Source organism: Bactrocera tryoni, chromosome 3 (assembly GCF_016617805.1).
Source record: "Bactrocera tryoni isolate S06 chromosome 3, CSIRO_BtryS06_freeze2, whole genome shotgun sequence".
Classification (NCBI taxonomy): domain Eukaryota; kingdom Metazoa; phylum Arthropoda; class Insecta; order Diptera; family Tephritidae; genus Bactrocera; species Bactrocera tryoni.
This window is the reverse complement of record NC_052501.1, coordinates 33,532,902-33,558,824: the sequence shown is the minus strand read 5'-3', so window position 1 is coordinate 33,558,824 and position 25,923 is coordinate 33,532,902. Positions and strand designations below refer to the sequence as shown.

At 36.0% G+C, this 25,923-nt stretch overlaps 1 protein-coding gene across 4 annotated transcripts in view; it reads right to left on the bottom strand.

Annotated features, from left to right (window-relative positions):
* The window catches only part of LOC120771600 (hillarin), a 35,315-nt gene extending 13,920 nt beyond the window's left edge, over window positions 1–21,395 (bottom strand). Inside the window, exons 1-5 of one of the 4 annotated variants that reach the window (XM_040099677.1) lie at window positions 20,985–21,395; window positions 18,277–18,437; window positions 3,765–4,422; window positions 2,405–2,546; window positions 1,885–2,078 (exon numbers count right to left, since the gene is read on the bottom strand). In XM_040099677.1, coding sequence (XP_039955611.1) covers window positions 1,885–2,078; window positions 2,405–2,546; window positions 3,765–3,953 — 525 coding nt within the window. In that variant the 5' untranslated portion in view covers window positions 3,954–4,422; window positions 18,277–18,437; window positions 20,985–21,395. The remainder of the gene's footprint in view (window positions 1–1,884; window positions 2,079–2,404; window positions 2,547–3,764; window positions 4,423–18,276; window positions 18,438–20,984) is intronic. The other 3 variants (XM_040099676.1, XM_040099678.1, XM_040099679.1) reach the window with 3 other exon arrangements.
* Between the last annotated feature and the right edge of the window lie 4,528 nt (window positions 21,396–25,923).

The following is a 25,923-nucleotide window of genomic DNA, read 5'->3' as shown; positions in this document are numbered from 1 at the left end:
AAAATTAATTTATTGTTTCTAGTAAATAAACCAAATTTTGTGTTAATTTGTATTCATTGAAGAGAAGTTTAAAAGATGTAGAGTGTGAACATGCTGAAAACTGTGGATAATATTTTGAATCACTTGACAACAAAACAACAACAAATACTGAGAAATCAATAAGTTGAACATATGTAGATCAAACAATATCCCAATTGAATCAAAGTTTTGTAAAGTAAAATAGTGAAATATAATATCTGACAGCTTGTGTCATTAGGTACATACAAGATTTATCGTAAAAGAAACAGGACTGTTAAAAAAAACAACAATAAATTAATATTTTTCAAAAGTTATATTTTTTTATTCAAAGTAGTTTCCTTGTGCTTCGATACAGCGTTTAGCCCGTTCAATTAGCATTTCGAATGAGTGTTTAAGGTAATTTTTCGGAATGCTCTTGAGAATAACGGTCGTCGCCTTTTGGATAGCTGAAATGTCCTGAAACCAGTGTCCTTTCATAGTCAAATGAAGTTTTCCAAATATGTAAAAATCACAGGGTGCCAGATCAGGTGAGTAGGGTGAGTGACTAATGGTTGTCAAAAAATCAGTGACAAGTGTCGACCGATGACACGGCGTATTATCGTGAAACAGGCGCCAGGACTTTGCCTCACGGTATTGTGGTCGAGCACGACGAATGCGTGACAAAAGATGCTTCATAACACCAAGGTAAAACACAGCATTAATCGTTTGGCCAGGTGGGTCGAACTCTCGGTGTACAATACCCTCGGAATCGTAAAAACAAATCAGCATCGTCTTTATTTTTGACTTCTGAAGACGACCGACTTCTGATCGTCACAGAGGTCCTCACGACCTTCTTGGAATCGCTTAAACCACCCATGCACATTACTACGGGATAGGCACTGATCACCATAAACTTTTTTCAACATTTGAAATGTTTCAGTAAACGTTTTCTCAAGCTTAAAACAAAATTTAATATTTGCTCTTTGCATTTTACGACCGATGACCAAAAGCTGCTGTCACTTTTTGATCGATAACATCGATTGTAGTTATCCACTGTCTTAAAATTTTTACGAAATATCAACAAGAGATCAAACTTTTTATTTCATATACCCACCAATAGGTGGCGTCACCAGAAACAGTTATATTTAAAAAGTTCTGTTTCTTTTGCGACAGACCTTGCATTACAAATACTTGCTAAAATCACGATTTCTACTAAAATTGATTATGCTTGTTTTGTTCTTTGGCTTCCTGTAAGGAAAATATTCATAGACATAAGCGTAGAGGAATCATCAAAATGAGGGGAAAGGTATATATCTTAAGATCACAAAAGAAAGGACAAGAATCATGTTTACTGGTGAATAAATTTTACAACAAAGAATGAAATGCATGAATGTTGATTAATTGCTCTAGTCAGTCATTTTGCGACTATGAGGTTAGATGTTCTTTCTTGCTAATTTTGGCTTGCTAAACTCATAAATGAAAGCAAAAATTTCCCAACAGTAAGGATTTTTTATGTTGTAGTCAAAGAAGGCAGGAGGCAAACCACCACCATTTACTAAATTGTCAAGAATAGTTTTACGTGATGGATAATTTTGGAACTCAAATTCATAATCAGGACACCTCAAATACCTCATACATCCCTTATTAGCGCCTTAATTTTGTATGATCGCACAAAAATTGATTTTTTTTAATCTGCTCGGAGTAAATATTTATTGAATTGTATGTTTTAATGTGCATTATTAAAAGCGCGCATTTACTTTCTCCACCGGTGAATGAAGCATGCATATTATGCACAAATAGACATTTACATATGGAGCGTCGATTTTTTTTACGGGATTTAATTTATTGCGAATAAATAATTGGGTACCTGGCGTTGTCTTTACTTACCAGATAGAAATCTATCGGTTTTTCTCTCATCTTGTTGTAGGCTTTCTGTATTTCCGTTTGCTTCAGCGCATGCGCAATGTGGAGTGCGCTGGCGTCGAATCGGCCATATTTATAATCGGAATCGTTTTGTGACGGGGAGCTAACATCACGGCTGCCGTAACCATTTGGTGTCGATTGACGTGAGCCCAATCCACCTGAATGCATGTGAAGAGAAATGAAATGAAAATTTTTATTTAAATTGCTACAACACTCGCACAAATTGCACATTTCAAAACTGTATGGTGAACTTAATCTTAAATACGTATATGCATAAGCATGTGTGTTTACATATCTAATTGAGAGTGTTCAGCGGTATTTATGTACAAGCGCTCTATAAATGATAATTTTTAATTATTCGCCTGCATTAGGAGTAATGAATGGTGGCGTGGGCTGTTTAGTGGCAACGGTTGCTTGGATTGGTGCATTATCATATTTCCAACAAATGATTAGTAATTATTAGCATATTGTATTCAATACTTACCGTCGACTTCTGTGCGTGTTCCGCGAATTTGGTCATTGACGTATTTGTTGGTGCGGGGCGCATTCAAAGCCTGCCTTATGCCCACCGACGTTTGATCTAAATGACCAGGACCACTCTTTGGTACATGTGAACTACAGTAAACCTAAACGAAAAGAATATAGTTCACATTATTCATATTACACATTATTAATATTATTACCCATTCTCAACTGATAGAAAAAATTAATGCGGATTGTTTATAAAATACCATAAGCAATGATCTTGAGTTTCAGTTTCGACAACATGCGATATAGCACTATGCCATTTGAGAGTTCTTTAATTCTGTCCTCTTGAAAGTCAACGGAAGTATGCAAAGTCGTTCTACTTTTTATCACTAAAACTTGATTTGATTTTATTTGTAAAATGTTATAAAACTTTGTTGGAAAAACTTCGTAGGAAATTAATTATTTTTCGCGTTTGTATCCTTTTCGTTAACATGGAGAAGCATAGAGATCACAAATGGTTTTCTTGTGGCCAAATTTAACTGTTCAAACAAAGTAGTAGAACAAGCATATTTTCGACTAATTTTAATAAAAATAAGCTCTTTGTTTCATATTCCCTTCGAAAAGTTCGTAATCCACAACACTTATGGGCTGGATATAGTAAAGCATATCGCCAGATACGAACTAGTTCCGAAGTGGGTAGATCTCACCAGAAGAAAAGTAAAGCTAAATGTTATTTACGTACATGAGTGTGCAAGTGTAGAGTTAATGGAAACCAGAAATTTATTTTGCTCGTTCAGGTTTTCCCTACAAGGTAAGCTGGCAACGGTGAGCGTCATGTGCCATATGAGTGCAAGTGTGAGTGTGTGTAGAAGCGTGCATAATATCTAGGTGAGCAGCCAAATGCACTTTTGCACATGTGAGGAGGCACAAACACTCGCAAACTTGCAGCCCGTCGTAGGCCAGCATGGAAAACTAACACACACAGCAACACATTGCAGGCAAAGCCAGACGCCGGATACTAATTTTTAGCGAGTTGTGTGTTTGCTTTCAACAACATTCTTCTGCTATGGCATTTAGTCACAGCAATGCTTTAGCTCAGCAATTTCGCAAAACAGTAAATATTTTGTTAATGAGCGACAAAAGTGGATTTCACTTACGAAACGCACTTCCATTTCAAAAGTTTGCTTAGAATTTCGAAAATTTCCTTAACGAATAATGGCAACTAATGGCAAATACGACAGGCTAAATATTTGTCTGAGGAATGGTCCAAATGTCTACTTGGTCGACGGAAGCAAAGCTAATGCTTACTATCAAAAATGGCGAATAGCCCGAGAATGTGGACATAACTGATCCTCCTCGTATCACTTCATACTTACCTCCTTGTCGTCCTGTTTGTGCTGATTGTTGAAATATGTTTTAAGTGTTAACTTTGTGCCACAATGGACGCACTTAAAGCAGCCAGAATGGAAGAATGTGAAGTCTTTGAGTGGTCCCACTCGATCCACTTGGTAGACGATTTCATTGCACCGCAGGCATGTGGATTCATAGAAGTTTGGGCGGTACATTTTCCTGGCGAGTTTGTGTTGTAATAGAAGACAGTTTCATACGTATATACACACATTCATAAATAAAGGACATCGACCTCAAATCGATACATCTGTGGCAATGTTTCTTTTTTGTATTTGTAATAAAAGTCTTCGACTGTGTTTGCGATTTCCACGGTTTGGAGCTTTTGGCGTTGGTTTCTTCTCACTAGAATTTTCTTGAAATGCTGCCCTCTCACTTCAGCTGTTCTTGGTCAGCGTCATAGGTGTCTTCAGTGCTTCTCTATGTTTGATTGACTTAGCTGGCGCCAGCGTGTGATATGACGGACTCATTGAAGGTATTTGACTACTATGCTGAGGGGTTGCATTGCACTTCACGCTTTTCCCTTGTATAAAGATGTTTGGACGCACGTGGTTTCAGTTCAGTTGGTATGGTTGCGCGTGATTCGTTTTACGATGCTGCTTATTCATGAAACGTGATGTGCCACAACTGCAAAAATTCAAAGTAGTAAACGTTTAGTAGTTGCTCAGCTATTATTTAACTGTTTTTGGGAAACATTAAATCTTTACTAATTCAATCAAATGTATGAAAACGTGAGATGAGTTGTACAACGAACTGAGCAAACATGTCTACACATACAAACATACATTTTTGGATCGAATTTTATATTTTTCGCTTGATTGCTTGGAAGGCTTGAGTAGTTTTCGCCTAGGAATTGTAATTTTCTTGATGGCGTTCACTTGGCGAATGCTGTTATATTATTGTGTGCCAGTACAGCTTTTTATTGTATTTGTACTATTTTGCGTAGGTTCAAATAGCTTCAAGTAGCGTATTTGTCACAGCCGGATGTCAACCGGATTTTTATTTTTAATGTCAGAATATCTCATAATTTACTTAGTTTTAAAACCTAATTCAGCTATTTTTTTTATAACCAATCACTGTTGGAATGGGTGATGTAAAATAACGATGAGTAAATGCAGTCATCCAATTTTTATATTGATTCCTCTGATGTCACAATAGCTAATAATGACTTAAGTTGGTAATATCTACTTGACAGCTATAAAATGATTAAATTAATCATTTAAAGCGTCTTTTATTCATAACTAAAGAGTAAATTGTGCCCAAAAAATAAGGTTTTGAATTTGGTTTGAATTTAAACTGCGCGCGTCGAAGGATTTGGAGAATTATTTTTTTTTTTAGGTTGGTAGTACTGTCAGTCACATTCATGTCAAAATATTCATTAGTATTTGAGATACGGCTAATAGCGGCTACGCTGGCTAGGTCATGTTGTCCGGATGGACGAAAACACTTCAGCTCTGAAAATATTCGACGCAGTACCCGCCTGGGGAAGCAGAGGAAGAGGAAGACCTCCACTCCGTTGGAAGAACCAAGTGGAGAAGGACCTGGCTTCGCTTGGAATATCCAATTGGCGCCACGTAGCGAAAAGAAGAAACGACTGGCGCGCTGTTGTTAACTCGGCTATAATCGCTTAAGCGGTTTCTACGCCAATCAAGAAGAAGAAGTTTGAGATACGTGTCGTTTTGTGAGCTGCTAAAAGTGAGTTCTTCGTTTTTTGCGATGTCGAAATTTGTTGAGCAAAGAATTTGCATTAAATTTTGTTTACGGAATCAATTTTCTGCTGCGGATACGTTGAGGATGGTGCAGAAAGCCTTTGGTGATGAGGCTATGTCAAAAAAAAATGTTTACAAGTGGTATAGTGAGTTCCAAGCCGGCCGTGAACGTGTCGAAGACGAAGAACGTCCAGGGCGACCATTAAACTCAACCGACGAAGCTCACGTTCAACAAATCAAAGATTTGGTGTTGAAAAACCGTCGATTAACAATTAGAGACCTTGCTGATGAAGTTGGCATATCGAAAGGCTCAGCCAAACCATTTTGAAGGATGTTTTGGGCCTCAAGCGCGTCAAATCTCGACTGGTACCGAAAACATTGAATTTTTTGGAAAAAGGGCGTTACGTTGAAGTGTGTGAAACGATGCTTTCCGACTACCAGGGTGTCATTAAACGCATTAAAACTGGCGATGAGACATGGATCTATGCTTACGACTCCAAAACAACCCATCAGTCGAGCGAATTTCGTGCCAAAAGAGAGCCGAGACCATAAAAATCGCGCCAAATTCGCTCAAAAATCAAGGTCATGTTGACTGTTTTCTTCGATTATCGTGGTGTTGTGCATTATGAATTCCTTCCAACCGATCAAACAGTCAACAAGGAATATTATTTGAACGTTATGCGTCGTTGGCGTAACGCTATCCGCCTAAAAAGGCCGGAATTGTGGAAAGACAATTCTTGGTTTTTACACCACGATAATGCACCTTCCCATACTGGCCTCGTAATTCGTGATCATTTCGCCAAAAACTCAACCCATATCGTTTCGCAACCACCGTATTCACCTGATCTGGCGCCGTGCGACTTCTGGCTGTTCACAAAAGACCGCTCCGGGGACACCGTTTTTATACGATAGAGGAGATTCAAGCCGCAGCGAAGACGGTTCTGAAGGCCATCTCGGAAAGTGACTACAATCAGTGTTTCGAAGATTGAAAAATCCGTTGGCATAAGTGCATTGCATCGGGAGGGGATTACTTTGAAGGGGATGAAATTGATTTAGAAGAATAAATAAAGATTTTTCGAAATAAATACAATGTCACCTTATTTTTTGGGCACAGTGGTATTTGGGAACACCATTTACTTGTACTGTTACTGCTTTTATATTTAAAAATTTCTTTTGATTTATTCAGAAATACTTAAAATTTTCATCTCGAAAGCAATGATAAATTCCTGGTTTCAATTTCAACAACAGTAAACAGCTGATCTGAGATCGACTATTGCTTTATATGATATGAGCTACGTAAATACGAGGTAAGTTCGTTCGTTCGTTTCTTTCGATAATTTCAGTTTGGAAACGAATCGAAAGCAATGGACAGCACGCGGCGAACCAAATACGAGTACAAAGCATGGAAATGCGAATGATATAATCTTGAACTATATTAAAAAAGGAATAATGTGTAAACGATGACTATTTATAGTGTTAATGGCAAATTTAAAGGAAAAAAATGCCTCAAAACAGGTCCTGATTTAAGAATAAAATGTTTTAGTTTCCAGTTTTCTGAAATATATTTGTGATATTGTTGCTTGAAACCTCATATATTCTTCTAAAGTTCTTCGTATGTGGAGTTTCTAGCAAAAGTCCGTCCTGAGTACGGATATTTTCATATAATATTTTTATTGCGTATCAGCAAGGCCTAGTCATTCTTTTAACCGACTTGATATTGGATCTACTGGAAACTTCTTATTTCCTTGCTAACAGATCACAATATCTGAAGGTGATATGTAGCGACACCATTTTACACTCTGCCTCATCGTACATGTAACAAAGGCTATCCCCCGCTCCCTGCCTATTATATGGAGATGATATCAGGGGGTAATAAGTACTAGCTGATGCTCCCCATCAGTATGGCTAATATTCTCTATCGAAATGTAGAAGTACTTTGTCTCGTAAGTAGTTTCCGAATAAGACAATTCGAATTATTTCGAAATAGAAGAATTACAACAAAAACGACTTATGTATTTACCAAAGTCAGTTAAATTTTTAGTAGAAATTTAATGAAAAGACTAATTTATTTCGTATACGGAGAGAATTTTCATTAAAAATATCCCTGGAGTTAGTTTTGAAAACCAAACGGCTAAACCAAAAGTAAATTAACAATATTTTTTTTTTTGTTTTTCTATTGATGTATCTCTAGCCTATGGCTTAAGTATATTAGGTTGTATTACTCTGGAGCGAAACAAATTTTGAATCCATAATGTCAAAAATACCTTTTTTGTTTTTCTCATGAATTTTCTGATTACATTTTGATGATTTTGGATTATTTTTGAAATATTTGAAAAAAATATTTTGAACCCTAAAAACTAAACATAACGGCTAATTTTGTTTAATTATGAATTAAAACACTTTCGACACATTGTTGTTTTTGGGCGACCAACGCGACCTTATATAATTCACCAGCCGTTTTGCGGCATACTTATGTATATGTCGATGTCAAGCTTTTTCGAAGTGAATATATTCTAATATGGATAAGTACACATATACACAGTTATGTATGTGTTTTGCATAAAAATATATCCATGCCCATTTTCTGACCATTTCTTACCATATTTCACCTGAATGCGTGGTAGGCCAACCACATAACTTGAGGTTTGAGTATACACACTCGCACTTAAATATATGACTATAAAGAGCAATATCGATTAACTAGCGGCATCATCTTCTTTTAAGATAAGTTTTCAAAAATGAATGAAATGGTGACATCAGCGCTGAAAACGCGGCTACTTAAAGTAGTTCTGAAGGTCACATAAATTCGTACATATGTATGTATATTTTCTTTATTAAATAAAAAAAAACATTAGTTGAGTATGAGTAAAATGACCTTTTATGAGATTTTGTAGGCACCAGCCTTATAAGAGAACACCAAGATGACGTAAATTGCCCTAAAAGTGATATTGTGCCAAATTACAACAATAATAAATATTTGTGTTTCTAAAATACCTAATACCAAGTGAAGAAAGATTGATCCCTTTCCTGTAATTGAAAAATCAGCAGATCATATTCAATTGCTTTAACTCAAAATCTCATCAACTAAGATATATCTATTATGAAAGCAATTGAAATTAAATAGAGATAACACGAAACTATGTGCATTTCCGATTCAAATTGTGAGGCCTCTAGCCTCCAAAGCTTACTTGACTGCTGTTATTCGATAAATTATTATGTACTACTGTATTATTATTAAAACATTATTTGGAGATAGAATATTTAAACTATTAACAATAGAAAGTTCTCTATTTTTATCCGTAAAAGTTCGTTTTGTGTCTTTGGTAAACTTTCTTAGTTACGATTTTTTCGACGCATCGCTAATTTGCAATTTTTAGATAAAAAGTATACAGTTCTAGCAAGTAAATTATAAAACTGTTGTATTTTCTATGTTTTGACAAATGATATTCTGGATATGCTTTTAATAGTGTTAAGTCTATAGCATTACTGTTGATTTAATTTTGGATTTTAATATTCTTGAATTTTTCTAATAATGACTTGTTTAATTTTAACTTCGTTCAAAAGTCCTTCTCCATAGCTCTAGAGATAACCAAAGGCCTTGAAAGCCTTTAAATCATGCTAACGAACTTGATATCTAATGCACTTAAAATACTTTTTTCCCGTTGTATGTTTAGAGGGTCAAGCAATTTTTTCTTTTTTTCTTTGTTAATAGAAAAATGGAATACACAAAAGACTTAAGAAGCAAACTTACAAACTATTCATTCCGTTTACAACTGAAGTTGGCGAAGAGTTAAAAGACAATCATTGTTTTCAGATGAAGACAAGTCCGCAGTAAAAGTTTCAAATTAAAATATGTGTGTTAGGTAAACGTTTCAAATGAGGGCAAGCCAAAGAGGGATATCTTCATACACACATTCTTTTATAGAACAACGAATGGGTTTGTTTGAGCCCAAGTGCTCGAATTAGTCGCCTAATATACATTCAAAGCAAGCAAGAGGCGATTATTATTAGTATAAATATAGAGCTGCGGTATACGAAAGTAAACAACCAAATAGTAACATTTGCAGACCCACATAAGCACAGACGTGGATACGTAGGAATGTACATATTTTGTATGAATGGCGAGTAAGTCATGCATCTCGTGTGCGAATGAATGGGCACATATTCGGAGGTCATTACCGCACTGCTTTGTCTCGCAATCCGGCAACGCAGAATTATTTATGCTACAATATGCACTTCAAATAGCTCGTACTACTGCTGTGCTGTTGCTGTTGTTATTGTAATTGCTGTTACTGCTGCTGCTGCTGCTGTTACTCCTAATGTTGTTGTAGTGACTACTAGTGCCGATTTCGCTGCTGCCGCGGTTGTATTTAGCATTAAAAACAGGTTTCAAGTTAGTAAAAAATGTTTCGTAGAAAGAATGCGAGCGCTAACGAATCTGCCAGTTTTTTCGAACACCAACGAAATTGAATATTTGGCTTTTAAGGTCTATTGGCCCTTCATGCTTATTTTTATGTTCGTAAGACAGCTTAGTTTTCAATGTTCTTCTTTCATTCACTTCCCAATTTCCTTTAGTAAGTTATACTTTCAATACTCGCAACCGAAAATTGTTATGGTACTTAGACAATAGTGGGCAATTTTGTCCGTTTTCAAAGTACAAAATATGAGTACAAATAAATAAATAAAATAGTCCAAAGAGAGAAGTCATATCTGAGAGAGTTCTTTAAGAAATACTTATGTATACTTGCCTAATAGATAAATTTAAAATAAAAAGTACTTCATAGAAGTGAAATAATTTAAGGAATAGGATTATTCAATTTATCGAAAGATGCCCATTGTCCTTAAGTACTTATGAGCTTAATGAGTGTCCTGAATATCAGACATTTTAGCTTGGCTTGCCTGTAAATATGTAAATTCTCTTGTTACACGTGGCTACTTGCATGTATGCTAACGGATATTTGCCTGTAAATATGTACCATATGTATATTATTAATCCATTCGTCTTTGGAGTTGAGATAGCTCACCCGAATTTCGACGAAAAACCGTATGCGAATTTGTGAATCTGACAAGACGAAAGTGACAGTGCTCACTTATGAAGTGAATGTGTCTCAAATGGGAAATAAGTGAAAAGCGCGTTTAAAGTTTAGCGGCGTCTCGACTCAATATGCCATTAACGCTGGCAAAGAGAAGCATAATGAAAGCGCCAAACGAAAGTTGTCGCTATTGGCAAAAACAATTTATACTTTGCTTTTCAATTTGCACATGCTTACATATTTATATATAAATATATAGAAATGCATGCATTTATACAAAAAGAAATAAAATTTGTTGACATTAAAGCCACCTGAGGCCATAGATAATCAATTACGGCATTGTCGTGTCTTAGAATGCTTTTAAAGTGCGAAAATCTCAAGAGATACTTATATGAAATAATTGTAAGTAATTTTGAAGGTTCGTCTTATTTAAAAAATAAAAAACAAATTGAATCTTTTCACAACTCAATTAGATAAATTTATGTTTCTAAAGTTTTTGTTTTGGCACACATTTTGATTACTTACATTTTCCCTATCAATTAGCATAACAGCAGGATATTACTTACTTTTTGGGTATTTTACGATTTTTATTTCAATATTTTTTTCTTTGAGTAATTTTTAATTGGGTTACATATTTGTAATGCGCTGCTTGTGTTTATGTGGAAACAAAAAATAATAATTTATCAGTTTTGTAACTGAACGAACACAATAAAAAGTAATACAAATACAAAACTGTTAACAATATCCCAAACTAGTTTAAAATTATTTGTATGATTTGAAATGAAACCACCCAGTGGTGGCTTGAGGAAAGCTTTTACATGCTATTTATGGTGTATACTGGAGCTTGACGTAAATATCCAAAATTAAGTACCTACGAGGGCTGCTGTATATATTCTGGCCTAGGGCAAAACTAAGTGTTGCCAGGTGCAATCTGACATTTCTATTGGAAAGTTTGACATTTTTTAGCATAACATCACTCAGAACGTTTTGTCATTTAATCGTGAATTGTTTTATTTACAGGGAATTAAAAAATTCATCTCGGCCAAAAATGGAATTAACTCGTGAACATTTTCGTGCGATCATTTTTCACAACTTTCGACGTGCATTATCACGACAAGAGTGCATCGATGAACTAAAATCTTTGTATGGCTATGAAGCACCATCCTATAGCACTGTGAAAACTGGTACAACGAATTCAATCGTGGCCGACGCTCGCTCAAAGACGAATTCCGTGAAGGTCGTCCAAAACAGCCGTTGTGCCAGAAAACATCGATGCTGTACGTGAACTGATAATGCAAGACCGTCATGTAACATACCTTCAGATAGAGGCATGCCTATGCATTTCTCCCACCAGCATACATTCGATATTGCATGAACACCTGGCCGTAAAAAAGGTTTGTTCTCGTTGGATCTCGCACAATTTGACAATCTGTCAAAAAAAGGCTCGTGTGGATTAGTGTAAAGAAATGCTGAAAAAATACGATCGCGGTGCTTCAAAAGACGTTTATAAGATCGTAAAGTGACGAATCATGGATCTATGCGTATGAGCCCGAAACAAAACAGCAATCGACAAAAAAAAAAAAAAAAAAAAAAACAAAAAAAAAACATTTTCGTTGATAAATATGCCTATTTACATTATTAGGCCAGAAATATATATAGCAACCTACGTATTTTCAGCCAATTGCATCTTTAGTGATGTATCCTAATCGTTCACAGTTGCTTATTTACTCTAAAGAGATACTTTGATACATAATACTCGTTTTAAGGATCAGGAATGTTGCTATATAAAATCAAAGATATTTGAGACAAATTTTATTTTCATACTAGGTGACCCCGCATCCGTTGTCCTGCGTCAAATTATGTGTTTGAAATGAAAAGAAAGTTGAATTTATATTGTGTTGAAAATCATTTATTTTAGATTTTTCTACATTTTTTTTCAATGTAACGTAGCTTGATGAACAACATTTTTTGGTTTCTGTTTCGTTACGTAAACGTACAGAAAATATGGTTTTCCAAGTCTTGAGCACGCCACTTATGTATATCTGGCCGTGTGAAAAGCATAGTATTTCCAAATTTATGCCACACACTATGAGACCTGTTGCTTGCCATCTCAAATGCAATTTTCACTGGAAACAGAATACGTTTGAACTGAAATGACAACTCGTTAGAACTCAAAGAAATTCGTAGAATCAAGCATTCTGCCCCTTGTACTTGATAGCTGCGTCACAATCAGTAAGGTTCCATTACACAGTTTCGGCGCATGAAGATTGCGAAACAAAATAACGACAGATCCAACTTTGAGACGCAAATGATGCGGTGGCATACCAAGTCTCTACAAAGAATTTAGAAATTTCACTGGATAATTCACAGCGTCGTCTTCATTGTCAAGACGAACGATCGATTTGTATGAGCGCAAGTCTCCCGGAATTTGACTTTGAATCTTTCACTTTAAGTCAACAACATCGGTATTTTTGGCAGCTAAAATTGCGCACGTACTCAAGGAATCTTAGTTACGATAACTTGGTCAATATCCGAACATTCGTGATGAGTTGAGCTTTCGTGAATTGATAAACGGCAGATGGAATTGATATCAAACCACCGGAAGTATCAACCGGAATTGACCCATTTCCAATTTTTAGCGAATACGATGTAAAATGTCTTCGGCAATGTCATTTTTGTTTGTACCTCATAATTGACGCGTATTTGAAATGTGATATGTCGAAATGATCATCGCAAAAAGTATGTGAACTTCATTTGCATTCGAAGTAGCTATTGCATTGTTCATCGTTCGATTCCAGTGATTATCATGTTCCAGCAATTGTAATTGCTGGCTTGCTTCTCAAAAAGTTGCACACGCCGTACCATTCACAGTACGCAATGACTCAAATGAAATTGAGCCACGTACATTTATCAATAGCAACCGAAGGTAGAAGCAATCGTTGTTTTCGGGTGGATTGTGTACATTTGTCCTAAGGCATTAGTTGAGAACACACCTGGATGTCCATCTACTGGTTGGCCCTGCTTTCTCCGTAACTATTTCTTCGACGATGCATGTATAATAACAAGGTATTTCCGAATAGTGCAATGTTCTCGCAAACGGATCATTGACAAAAGTTGAGATAAAATTCGTCAATGTTAATTTTGTTGCTGGCGATGTTTCCACTGGCTGTAATGTATTCTCTGGGTTCAAATACACTCTTTGGACACTCTCCAAATGATCTGCACGACGTACAACAGTCGTAAAACGTTCATAAATTGTGAAAGTAAATATCCTACAAAGCGCTTTATTGCAGTTCACGTATCGACCGTATCGTTCAAGACCAATAACCGCCATGTTGCTTCCTTTGGTAACGTACTTACAAAAGTATTTTATCGATTCCACCAAGATGCAATACTCAACATTTATATGAGTTTTGAATGTGAATTAGACAATAATGGCGAATGTGATACGATCCATGTGTTGTCAACTTCGATATTCACTCCTCTAAATTGAATGCTGAATGATTTGCCATTGTCGTCTGGTGAGAGACACCGATACAGTGGATATCCATCATTTCGTTCGTCATACGTTGCTGCATGATAAAGTCTATCAAACATCGTAACTGTTGTTTGAAAAGGCGTGCTATGACATTATGACGATTGCTTGCTGATTGACTGCGATCCATAATTCCGCATGTACATACATATGTCATCGCATCCTGGGAGTACTCGGTCTTGTGCCTTGGGCTACTAATATATGTTGATGCCAAAAAGAACGCCGACAGATATAAGCGCGACCTCTTCGTGGCATGGTAACAAATTTCAATCTGTAATTGATCACTTTGTGTGAAACACACATAACGTTTTCACAGAATAATTTTCAATAATTTTTCTTTTGAATAGCTGGAATAAAGAAAGCAAACGACAAATTTGAACGATTCAAATAATTGAAAAACAAAACAAAACAAAATTTAAAAAAAAATTTAAAAAATTTTTATGAAAAAAGTTACTTTTTGGAATTGCCCAATTTTTCGACTTTTCCTCACAAAAAGCATACGTTTTTTTTTCTAAACCTTCCTTCATCCACAGCAAAAAAACTCTGAAAATTTCATCAAGATTGGTTCAGCCGTTCTCGAGCCTTAGCGTTACTAACAAACAAACACTCATTCGTTTGTATGGGAAAAAGAAAAGGGCTGTTTTTAGGGGTTTTCCGGAAATTATTCGAATTTTTCTCGCCATCTGTGAACTTCAACGAATATTAAAAAAAAGAATAGGCCAAATTGGTCCGTTGTGGAGATATGCGCTTAGCAACACATTTTGCGGTTCAGTTTTATGTTATAGATCATATGGTTATAGCCGAGTTTACAACAGTCGTTTTTCCTTTTCGCTAATTGGCGCAAAGTGGAGATTTCAAGTGTACCCAGGTCCTTCTCCACCTGGTCTTTCCAAACGAGTGGAGGTCTTCCTCTGCGTCCCCCAGCAGGTACTGTGTTGAATACTCTTAGAGCTGGAGTGCTTTCATTCCTTCGGACGACATGACTATCCAGCTCAGCCACTGTCTCTTAATTCGCTGAACTAGGTCAATGTCGTCGTATATCTCGTACAGCACGTTCCATCGACTGCGGTAATAGCCGATGCAGAACCTTTCTATCGAAAACTCCAAACACCGACTCATCAGTTGTTCTAATCGTTCAGGCCACTGCGCCGTTGGAGATGATAAGTGACTTGTATAATTAGGTTTTTGTTTGTCGAGAGAGGACTTTACTTCTCAATTGCCTACTCAGTCCTATCAATGAACCATATTCGTAAATTATATTACTGTGGACAAAAAATAGTAAGAGTTTTTAATTTATATTTCGCGCGAAAACGAAATATGTATTTGTCGAAATATTTTTTTCCTTGGTTTGCATGAGTGTCAGTGATATCTGTGCCAAATTTCATATCAAAATAATCATTAGTGTTTAGTATACGTTTGTCTTTCTGAAGTGAAATTATTCAATTATTCAATAAAGAAGTTCCATTTTTGTGCGGAATCAAATTTCTGCTGTCGAAACGTTCAGAATGTTGGAAACGGCCTTCGGTGATAATTGTTTGTCTCGAGCAAGTGTTTTTGATTGGTACAAATTATTCAAAGAGGGTCGAGAACGCGTTGATGACGAACCACTTCCAGGACGGCCATCCACATTAACTGATGATCAACACGTCAATAAAATAAAGAAATTGATGATTGAGAATCGACGATTAAAAGTCAGAGATTTTACTGGAATCATTGGAATATCTGAAGAATCAGTGCTTCCGACCCGGAAACCTACGAACAATCGGCCAAATTTCGTGGCAAAGGTGAGCAGAAGCCGAAAAACCACGTCTAAGTAGGTCAAAAATCAAGGTTATGTTAACAGTTTTCTTCGATTATCAAGGTGTGTACACCTACCGAATTCTTTTCGACCGGTCAAACTGTCAACAAGGAATATTATCTGAGTGTTATGAGTCATCTGCGCGAAGCTATTCGTAATAAGAGGCCGGAATTATGGGCCGACAACTCTAGGTTTTTGCACCACCATAATGCACCCTCGCGTACTGCATTGATTGAGTTTTTCGACAAATTGTCAACCAATTTCGTGCCGCAACCACCGTATTCGCCAACACCTACTTAGCTCCGTGTGACTTCTGGCTATTCAGCAAATTCAAACGATCGCTTCGGGGAAACGGGTTGAGTCCTTTGAAGACATTAAAGGAGAATCGCTACGCGCATTGAAGCCTATACCGGAAATTTACTTTAATGTCGGTTTCGAAGGTTGGAAAAAATGTTAGCACATGTGTATGAGACCAAGGGGTATTACTTTGAGGAGACGACATCGATTTTGGAGAATAAATAAAAAATTTTAAAATTATGAACAAAGTTTTACTACTTTTTTGCTCATAACAAAAGTCTCAAATTATCGTTCAATCAAATTTGGTACGTGATACTTCTCTAATATTTTTATGTTACAGACAGTGTGAAATCGGAATACCGCCACACCTACTTCCTATCTAACACAATTTTAAATTTCATTTGATTTTTTCCCTTTTCAGAATACAAATCAATAAGTTATGAATTTAATAGGATAAAACTTTTCACGAATGGTGCCTTTGAAGTATGTCACCTTATGACCAATAATTGACCAAATCGAACCAAAACTGCTCAAGCCCCAAGGTACCGAATATGTTGACTTCAGTACTTATGGTTGACTTTTGGCCAAAAATATCAGATATATAATTGAAATTTAGAGAGCATCGTTTTCTGTTGATAGTTTGGCTGTGTGTCCAAAATGGCTTGAATCTAGTCAATATTTTTTTAGCCCTCATATTCCAAATATAAAGATTTGTGAACAACCGGGTGGCATTTGCTTGGCTTTAATTCTTGCAAAAGTATATACAATTTTCGGAACCTCTATCAGGCTCTAGATTATCTATTAATAAACCTAATATTGTATGATCGAAAAGATTTAGATGAATCTTAAAGGATTAGTGATGATCACCGTGAGTTGCTTCGGTTGGAATTGGATCAACACGGCTACTTTTAAAAATTATTAATTTTATTTCAAATTTCTGTCAACTCCAGTCGAAAGCTTTAGTTAATGTTGCTAAGATTTTAATTTTGCACTTTTTGTACTCTTCGGCTGCGCCTTACCTTCTAAGTCGGCATATAAATGATAGTGAATTGTCCGGACTTATTTAATACATACAAAAATGCATACAATAACGAACGCAAAACGAACAAGCAACCGATATTTTTTGCATGCTGTTCATTATTATGAATATGTATGAACAATTTACACAAAAGCATTCAAAATAATATGTATAAGCGGGTATCAGTTCAACTGTAATATCTCGTAAAAGTGGATAACTGGCCCTATTTCATTAGGTTATAATTGGACCTCTCCGATATATTTTCTGTCGACAAGCCAATTGTAAGTGTATTTGAGTCTAGACACATTTGACAATAGGAGTCGGAGACCTTTAGTTTTTCTTGTGACATAGGGTGAATATAGAGGCTTGCTTGAAGATTAGCACTACAAAGAATCTGCTAACAATTCAAACCTTTATGATGTTATTTTATATATTTATTTAATAGTAATATGGCAGTCGATCCACCACGAAAAAGTCAATAAGAAATGTAAGCTTTATAGCCTTGACAGACGGCAGCGTTAATCCGGATTAACTGCGCACTTAATCAGATCCAAATTTGTAGGTGACAGACGGCAGCTATGCGAGTTTGAAACTCTCATAAACAGCTCATTGTCCTTTTTATAATATTTTCAATGAAAATTGATAGAAGATAAACATTACGGTTGTTAGCCGACCAATTTTTACCAAACCATTTTTTATTACAAAAACATATCAACACATTATTTTTAAAACTGCATCATAACATAGAAGTTTTATTGATATTATATTGAGAATTTGATAAAAAGCTGTCAGGGTTGCTTGTATTTCATTCACAATAGATGAAAATTGGCCATTTTTAACAATGTTGCCAACGAAAATCTCACAAACTCCCAAAAATTTTGAGAGTTATTTTTGGATTCAGCAACGGAGTTAACTGTGGTAACTCCTGAATTAATCCCGAAAAATGCAATTAATCTGGTTTAACGCTGCCGTCTGTCAATGCTATTACTATAAGACTTTGCCAAACATGATTTATAAAATTTTAAGGAGTATCACTCAATCAAATCCTATAAATATTACATCAATCTGTTAGGTATTGGTAATTTACTTACGTTCATTAAACATTATCCATGAGATTTACTGATTTGTGAAAACCCGTAAGGAGCAAGTCGATGTTATAGACATTGACGAATTACACACTTATTTCTGAAAACAATCGTATCAACAACTTCAGGTGCAACAACCACTGCGAAACCGAGGCAATCCGAAATAGCTATAATAATAACAACAACAACAACAGTGCAATAACATTCGCTGCGATCTTTCACTTTTGTGTGCCCATTTCTCTGTGTCAGTGCACGCACACACACTCGTGCATACATGTATATGGAAGTGAATGAGTTCGGGAGTCATTGCGGTTATGAGAACCCGGTATTCTAGAATCTCTGAGTGGTGCCCAACCGCACGAGGCATTACCTCTTGCCCCAGCTGTGGGAGCAACTGCCGCGGCAATCCCAAATTCAACCTTAACCGTTCAGTTTTCATATACATACATATGTAAGTATGTATTTGATTTTCGCTTGTGAACTTAACATCCATATGTATATACATATGTATGGCTGGCTTTATGTAAGCACGCTAGAGATTGGCAAGGCATTGATAATTTACACAGGAGGAGCAACTTTAAAATGATATTGTATGTGTGTATTTTCATGATTACTTTTTCTTAATTTTATTTATTTTTATTTTAACACATTTGTACGTGTGTGTGTGCGCTTGGGTGTACGTATTTATTCGCAAGCTAAATCGTCTTGCGCACACTCGCGCGCACTTCATACAACAATGGCATACTCATGCGCATATAGTTACCACACATATAAATATATATATGTATATGCATATGTACATACATGAGATGCGTGTGTGTGTACATGGGGCTGTGCATATGCCACGCTTTCCACTTTTGCTACGTACATATGTATATGTGTTAAAAAACGACTTGAATTTTTAAGTGTGCATATGTATGCGCTTTCATGCCTCTAAAAACAGTCAGCATGAAGATGATGATGATGACTCCGCTAATCATGAGAAATTACAACAATCTCTGCAGAGTTTGGTTGTAATTATAATTTATTTCATGTGTCGCTTTTGGGAAAATGTTTACTTTTGATTCGAGTCTAAATTCGTATTTGTTATGTACGAAAATTCGAATTTGTTGGAGATTCACACATTTCTAAACTCACATTGGCATATATAGTACATATAAGTATGTACATGTTGATAATACATAAAAAAAAAAAATCAAGAACAATATCTGATTTGAAAAATAAGAATTATTTTTGAAATACATTTTCGATGTTGGTTACGAGGATTTCCCCACCCAAATCAGAGCATTAAAGAGGGAAATTATATACTCCAGTTTGAAATCTAACTAAACAGAAAGAGATTTGTAGCAACTGAACGATTTTCTTCCTTTGGGGCAAGTTGGTCTTGCTCCTTAATCGACCTAAACATTTATATATTATTCTTTAAATGGTGTGAGACGGGTATATGTACAGAACCAGTTGTCTGACATGACTTTGGCACAGTTAGAAATACGCGTTGTTTATATGCAGAAGAGACAATCAGCTATCTAATATGGGCTTTTGAGTCATACCAGGTGTGAAGTAGTTTATAGCTCGTTAAATGTAACTCAAGGCATAACATCGATTCAAATCTGAAACTTTTCAAAGATGGATTTGAAATGGACTTTACTAATAAGTATCACTTTAATAATAATTGATTCTAAGAATCAACTTTTTAGCAATATTCCTTAGAAATGTTTATTTTATCCAAATGGGCAAAGCGAGATCTTGAACTTTCCAGCATCTGTGTGTGTACTTGTGTACGGCATAAATATAAATTAATGTGTATGAATACGTCGGGAACTACATTTATACATGTTTGCACTGTCGTGAAAATTTTTCGCTTTTCTTTCTTCATTATATTCCACTCATAAGACAGGCGGGCCACCCTTCCGCAAACGTAGAGCTCAGGACAGGCATTTGTCGTACGCAAATATCATTATATAGGACAGCTGGCAGTCTTGAGAAATTTCACACGACAGACGAAAGTTTGTGGAAGCAAGTGCCTCAATTATAATTGCAACTATGTGCGGCTTATCAGTTGCATCATTTTCCCTGTTTTTCTTTTTTGTGTTCAAATTTCAGTCTCTTCTTCAGTTAGAGTTCTTCACAAATAATGAACGAAAATACATATGAACGTTCATATATATATACATATATATATATATGTATGTACATTCATATGGTAATAATAAAACTACACTAAACAACAAGTGCAACAGCAATGTCGGGTTTTTATGAGTACTTTCTTCCATATATATTTATGCACCAAGCAGAAAATTGTACTGTCGCCAGGCATGTGCACTGGGTACTAACATGGAGGGGTACCCACAGGCATCTGAACTACAAGTACATGTATTTGAACACAATTCTGACAGTGGTTCTTTCGAAAGACTAGTGGGTTCTTACTATCGATCAGCTATTTGGCCAATTCCGAAATGGTATGGTAAATTCATGACAACTAGTTAAAGCTACATATACACAGGCATATTCCAATCCTAGCAAATTCTAATATATAATAACACGCAAAGACCAGATGATATGACTACGGTATGGATGGAGTTAAAATCTGATATCCATTCGTTTCGATGTAGTCAGTATTTGGGTCGACGTAATTTATTGATGGTGGGTGTACTTTCGTATGTATGTATGTACATGTGCGTGTTTGTTTGTATTGCATGTTGTTTTCAACTGACTTTTCGAGTTTTCTGTTCAATTCGGCTTACGATTTTTTGCCTAGTTTTTTTTTTAATTATTATCTACACCATTTGTTTTCTTTCTCCTCTTTGCTGCACTAGTGCATTTCTGTCCATGTATTCGTGCATGAACTCTCAGTTCGGTTAGTGTGAAGAATATCAATGGATTGAAGAATCTTTACACATTCACCATTCACCACTCGTGCGCACAATCACCGATTGACCAAATAGAGTTATATAAAACACACGGTAAATAAATCGATTGCTTAAACGATTATTGAAATAATTACTTAGTTGAAATCTTTGCAACAATAACGGCAAAGTGCACACCACAATATTTCGTTTTTATTTACGAATTCAGTTCAGTCCGATTCGCGACGTTTACACCGCAACTTCCCAAATGAAACTATCTTTTTCGCGCTCAAGGCAAGCACGAAACCTGCTTCAATTCTCAATTTGGTCAATCGAATCCAAAGTTTTAACTGAGTACGAATACTCTGATGAGGCGGCGCAGCGTTTGAGCCATGGTCAACAATGGCATTGCCATCGCCGCATGAAGTCGGTGAGATCATCCGCTCTCTCGACAATGCCCGACCAGAGAACATAGCCGTTTCCTTGTGTGCATGAGATAGTAAGCGCCAATACCGACACTTGCGTTGCCAACTATGTATATCTTATGTATATGTAAGACTACAGTGACATCCATAAAAAAGTCATATCAACATTATTTAACAATTTTGAAACGTTCAATTCAAAATAATGAACTAAGTAGAAAATGAGATTATGGGTGTTCCGTTATTCTTTTAAATTAGAGCATTTTTGGTGTACTTCGCAACGAAATACAGGCTAATATAAAGGGTACCATTATCGGGGATTACTTTAGATCGTCTAGTAAATTCTCGCTTACGTATACTGCAAAAATTGCGGCCAAATGGAGCCCCATACATCCTATTTTTTTTTGTTTCCAAACTTGGAAATGTCACTAGATCAACAGAAACTTAAGTCGAACGATGGATTTGTCGTCGTCCTACTTACTTTGCAGTTCTCCAAAAAGCGTAAAGGAGACTATTAAGAAATAAATTGCCACTCTTCCAAAGTTTTCGTTTTTCTTTTGTAGGCAGAGTATTTATTGAACCACCCTTATATGTCTATATTTATTTAAAGGGTATGTTCAATTTATAAAAAATATAATTCCATAATATATGTATATAATACAAAGAAAAAGTACTTTCCAAACATTTTTAATTAATAAAATAAGTAATAATTGTAATCATAATTAATTAATTGTAAAACATTTCGTGCATATTACCAATAACAGTAGTTTTGTCAACTTTTCAAAGGAGTAAGGCATGAAAACGTAAATGTAATATGGCGGTGAATCAACACAATCGGCTCTATTGTTCATGTTGTCGTTTCCAAGTTGTTGTCGTTGTTATCGGCGTTTCGTTTCTAAATTCGCATTTTTCCAGTATATGGTAATGCCAAAAAAGTTAATGCTCAATAGCCTCATTGTATCTGAAGTTGTTATTTGCTGGTTTGTAGAAAATATTTTACCCATTTTGTGAAATTAAGTGTATAATAAGACAATAATAATATATGTACGTAACTCTTTCTTCTTTTACTCTAGCTTAGGATGTGTAGTGTATAATTTTTTTCTTTATTTTAAATTTTAACCAACCGTCAGTCATCAGAGTCAAAAGAATGCTCGCTGGGAAGAAATTTCAAATGAAGAGGTAATCGCGAAACTCTGGCCTATTTTGTAACTAAGGACAAATCATACTAAAAAAATTGTATCGAAAAGTTGAAGGGTCGCTATGATCAGTGTATCACCTTTGAAGGGAACTATACCCAGAAGGAAATGTCGGATATCATATTAGGTATATGTATATGTACATAATTGTTCAGTGTGATGAGTTTAGTCGATTCCGAAAAATCGATTATTTTCCGAGAAAACTCGATTTTCGAGTAGAATCGGAATCGAGTTTACCATCCCTACTGGCAGCCATCGCGTGCACATATAATAACCTCCGTACATTAACCGCCACAAAAAAATGATTTTTTTTCCATGTAATTTATATGGAAAACAGAAAATTCGAAAGAGGCACCTCTTAATATTAATAATAAGAGCTCATCTTTTGAGTGACTTTTTTTTACACATTTCGAAAGTTTTGAGCCTGTTTTTCAGTTGAAAAAAAAAATTGCCTCCAAATGGCACACCCTAATATGCATATATACATATATATATATATATATATATACCCCATATATCTGTCTCGATTTGGGTTAGGTGAACAAAAACCTATTACACTCTGTAGCAACAACTCTTAACAATAAAACAATTATGTCTGACTTTTTCAAATTAAGGACGCGAAAATATTTAAATAATTAACTATTTATTGTTCTTCTTTTCATAACAATTTTTTAATAATCCGCTCCGTTTACGGGTTTCAACCCCACTCCATTTTAGTTAACGTTTTGAAATTCAGTACTATAGATATAAACTCAACCCATCAAAAAATTTTTGTTGAAGTGTTCTCACACTTCAACTTTTTTGTGTTTTCAATTCTGTGTCAGTGTGGTTGACTAGAGTATCAAAATATTTCAACCACTTCCAAACAGGAACGTACAAGTTATTTGATAAGTTTTATTTATTGCTCACAAATAATAGTTATCTGGTAAATTTTGTTAAACTTTTTTGTGAGGAAAAAAGCTTACGCGGTTACAGCCGAGTTAACAACAGCACGCCCGTCGTTTCTTCTTTTTGCAATGTGCCTACAATTGGAGAATACAAGCGAAGCCAGGTCCATCTCCACCTAGTCTTTCCAACGGAGTGGAGGTCTCCCTCTTACTCTGCTTCCCCCAGCGGATACTGTTTCGTCCATTCGGACAAAATGACTTAGCCAGCGTAGCCGCTGTCTTTTAATTCGCTGAACTATGTCAATGGCGTCGTATATCTCGTACAGCTCATCGTTCCATCGAATGCGATATTCGCCGTGGCCAGCACGCAAAGAACCATAAATCTTTCGCAGAACTTTTCTCTCGAAAACTCGCAACGTCGACTCGTCAGATATTTTCATCGTCCATACCTCTGCACTATATATCTAGTAGGACGGGAATCTTGACTTATAGAGCTTGGTTTTTGTTCGTCGAGAGACAACTTTGCTTCTCAATTGCCTACTCAGTCCAAAGTAGCACCTGTTGGCAATAGTTGTTCTCCGTTGGATTTCGAGACTGACATTGTTGTTGCCATTAATACTGGTTTCAAGATAGACAGAATTATCTACGACTTCGAAGTTATGACTGTCAACAGTGATGTGGAAGCCTAGTCGCGACTGCGAGGACTGTTTGTTTGATGCCTGGCGATATTTCGTCTTGCCCTCGTTCATCACCAGACCAATTTGTTTCGCTTCCTCATATATTCTGGATAAATTAATATCGCGCCAACAGCAGTACACTGTTATAGCAGATGGTACCTTCTCTATTTAGTTCTGCAACTCGAATGATTTTCTCCAAGAGTAGATTGAAGAAGTCACATAGGCAGCTCCTCAGCGCAGAACCGTGGGAAGGGATGGTTCGGCTTCTCACTTTAGCTCGCCTTCAACGGGTGGTTCTTTGGCTACCCAGAGGATACTTGGACTAAGACCGGAAGTCGTGAGCTGCTTGAGCCTATGAATGACGATCAGAGAGCTTTCCTCACTTCTGTGAACTTCTAGACATGACTCCATCCTCCATTCCATTTCTTATTATTCATCCATTTTCTATTACTACATATATCATATATCCGACTTCCTTCATACTGATTCTATTTACTCAAAAATTATTACATAACTGTTATTTTCTGTCCCTGCTACCAATCAGTAGTATTTGAACATTACTGTGTTTATTTAAGAAAAATATTAAAAGAAAAGTAAAAATGGGTAAAGAAATATTTTATTTGGTATCATTGTCGGTTATTTTGTACAAATTCATAAAAATAAACAATTTAGTTGAGCCTCTGGAGAAAAGTCCCGGAGCTGGAGGAAGCAAGCTATAGTTTAGAGACAGCAAATATAACATTAAGGAACTGTGGGAAGCGTTGCGAACAAAAAGAGTCGGTACAAACTAATATAATTATGAGTAAAATTAAATTTTTGGACCGTTTTTTCCACTTAAGTCATATGTGTGTTATCTATTACTACGCAAATATGCATAATATTTAAAATATCGTATCGTATCGATATCGTAGTCTGCGCCAGGCAAAACCCAACATTTTTATCATGGTAAGGTAACTCAAAACTATCTATCCATTTAGTAATTATTCATCTTTTCTTGAGCAATAACTGAATAGAATAGTTTTTAATTTTGGTCTAAAAATTTTTTTGCAGTTTAATTATTTGTCAAATATTAATATTTTGGGTTGGTAACACCAATGAAATTTCGACTGACAATAGTTAAAGTTCATAATACCAAAAAAAAATTGGGCGGATCTGAAGTTTGCTCTAACTTCATTGCAACTGAGTGGAGTTGAAAACCGTTCTAACGGTATATGTTAAGCCTTTGGAGTATGAGTGTTTCTGATTGGTTTTCTATAGCAGTGAATTTTGACGACCTGCCTCACAATGTTATAAAATGAACGTTTCTCTCCGACTCAAGCAATTCATTCGATCCACTGATTGCGCCTTGTACAATCCGCTTAAAGGTTTGGTTACAAAGACTTTGCCGCTCAAATGTGGGTTGGAATGAACCAGGTCCTTCAGAAATTGCAAACGAAGAGTTGGCACATCGTTGTGAGTTACCGCAACCATCAACGCTAAGACTTAACCGCTGGTTTGAGACTAGCAAACCTTCTGATTTGCAGTCTCTTATTTTTTCCGATGCACCAGAAGTCGCATACGCACTTTATTGTCGCATGCAATCTTCGGACGGTACAAGAGTATCGCCTCTGAAAACTACCTCGTTT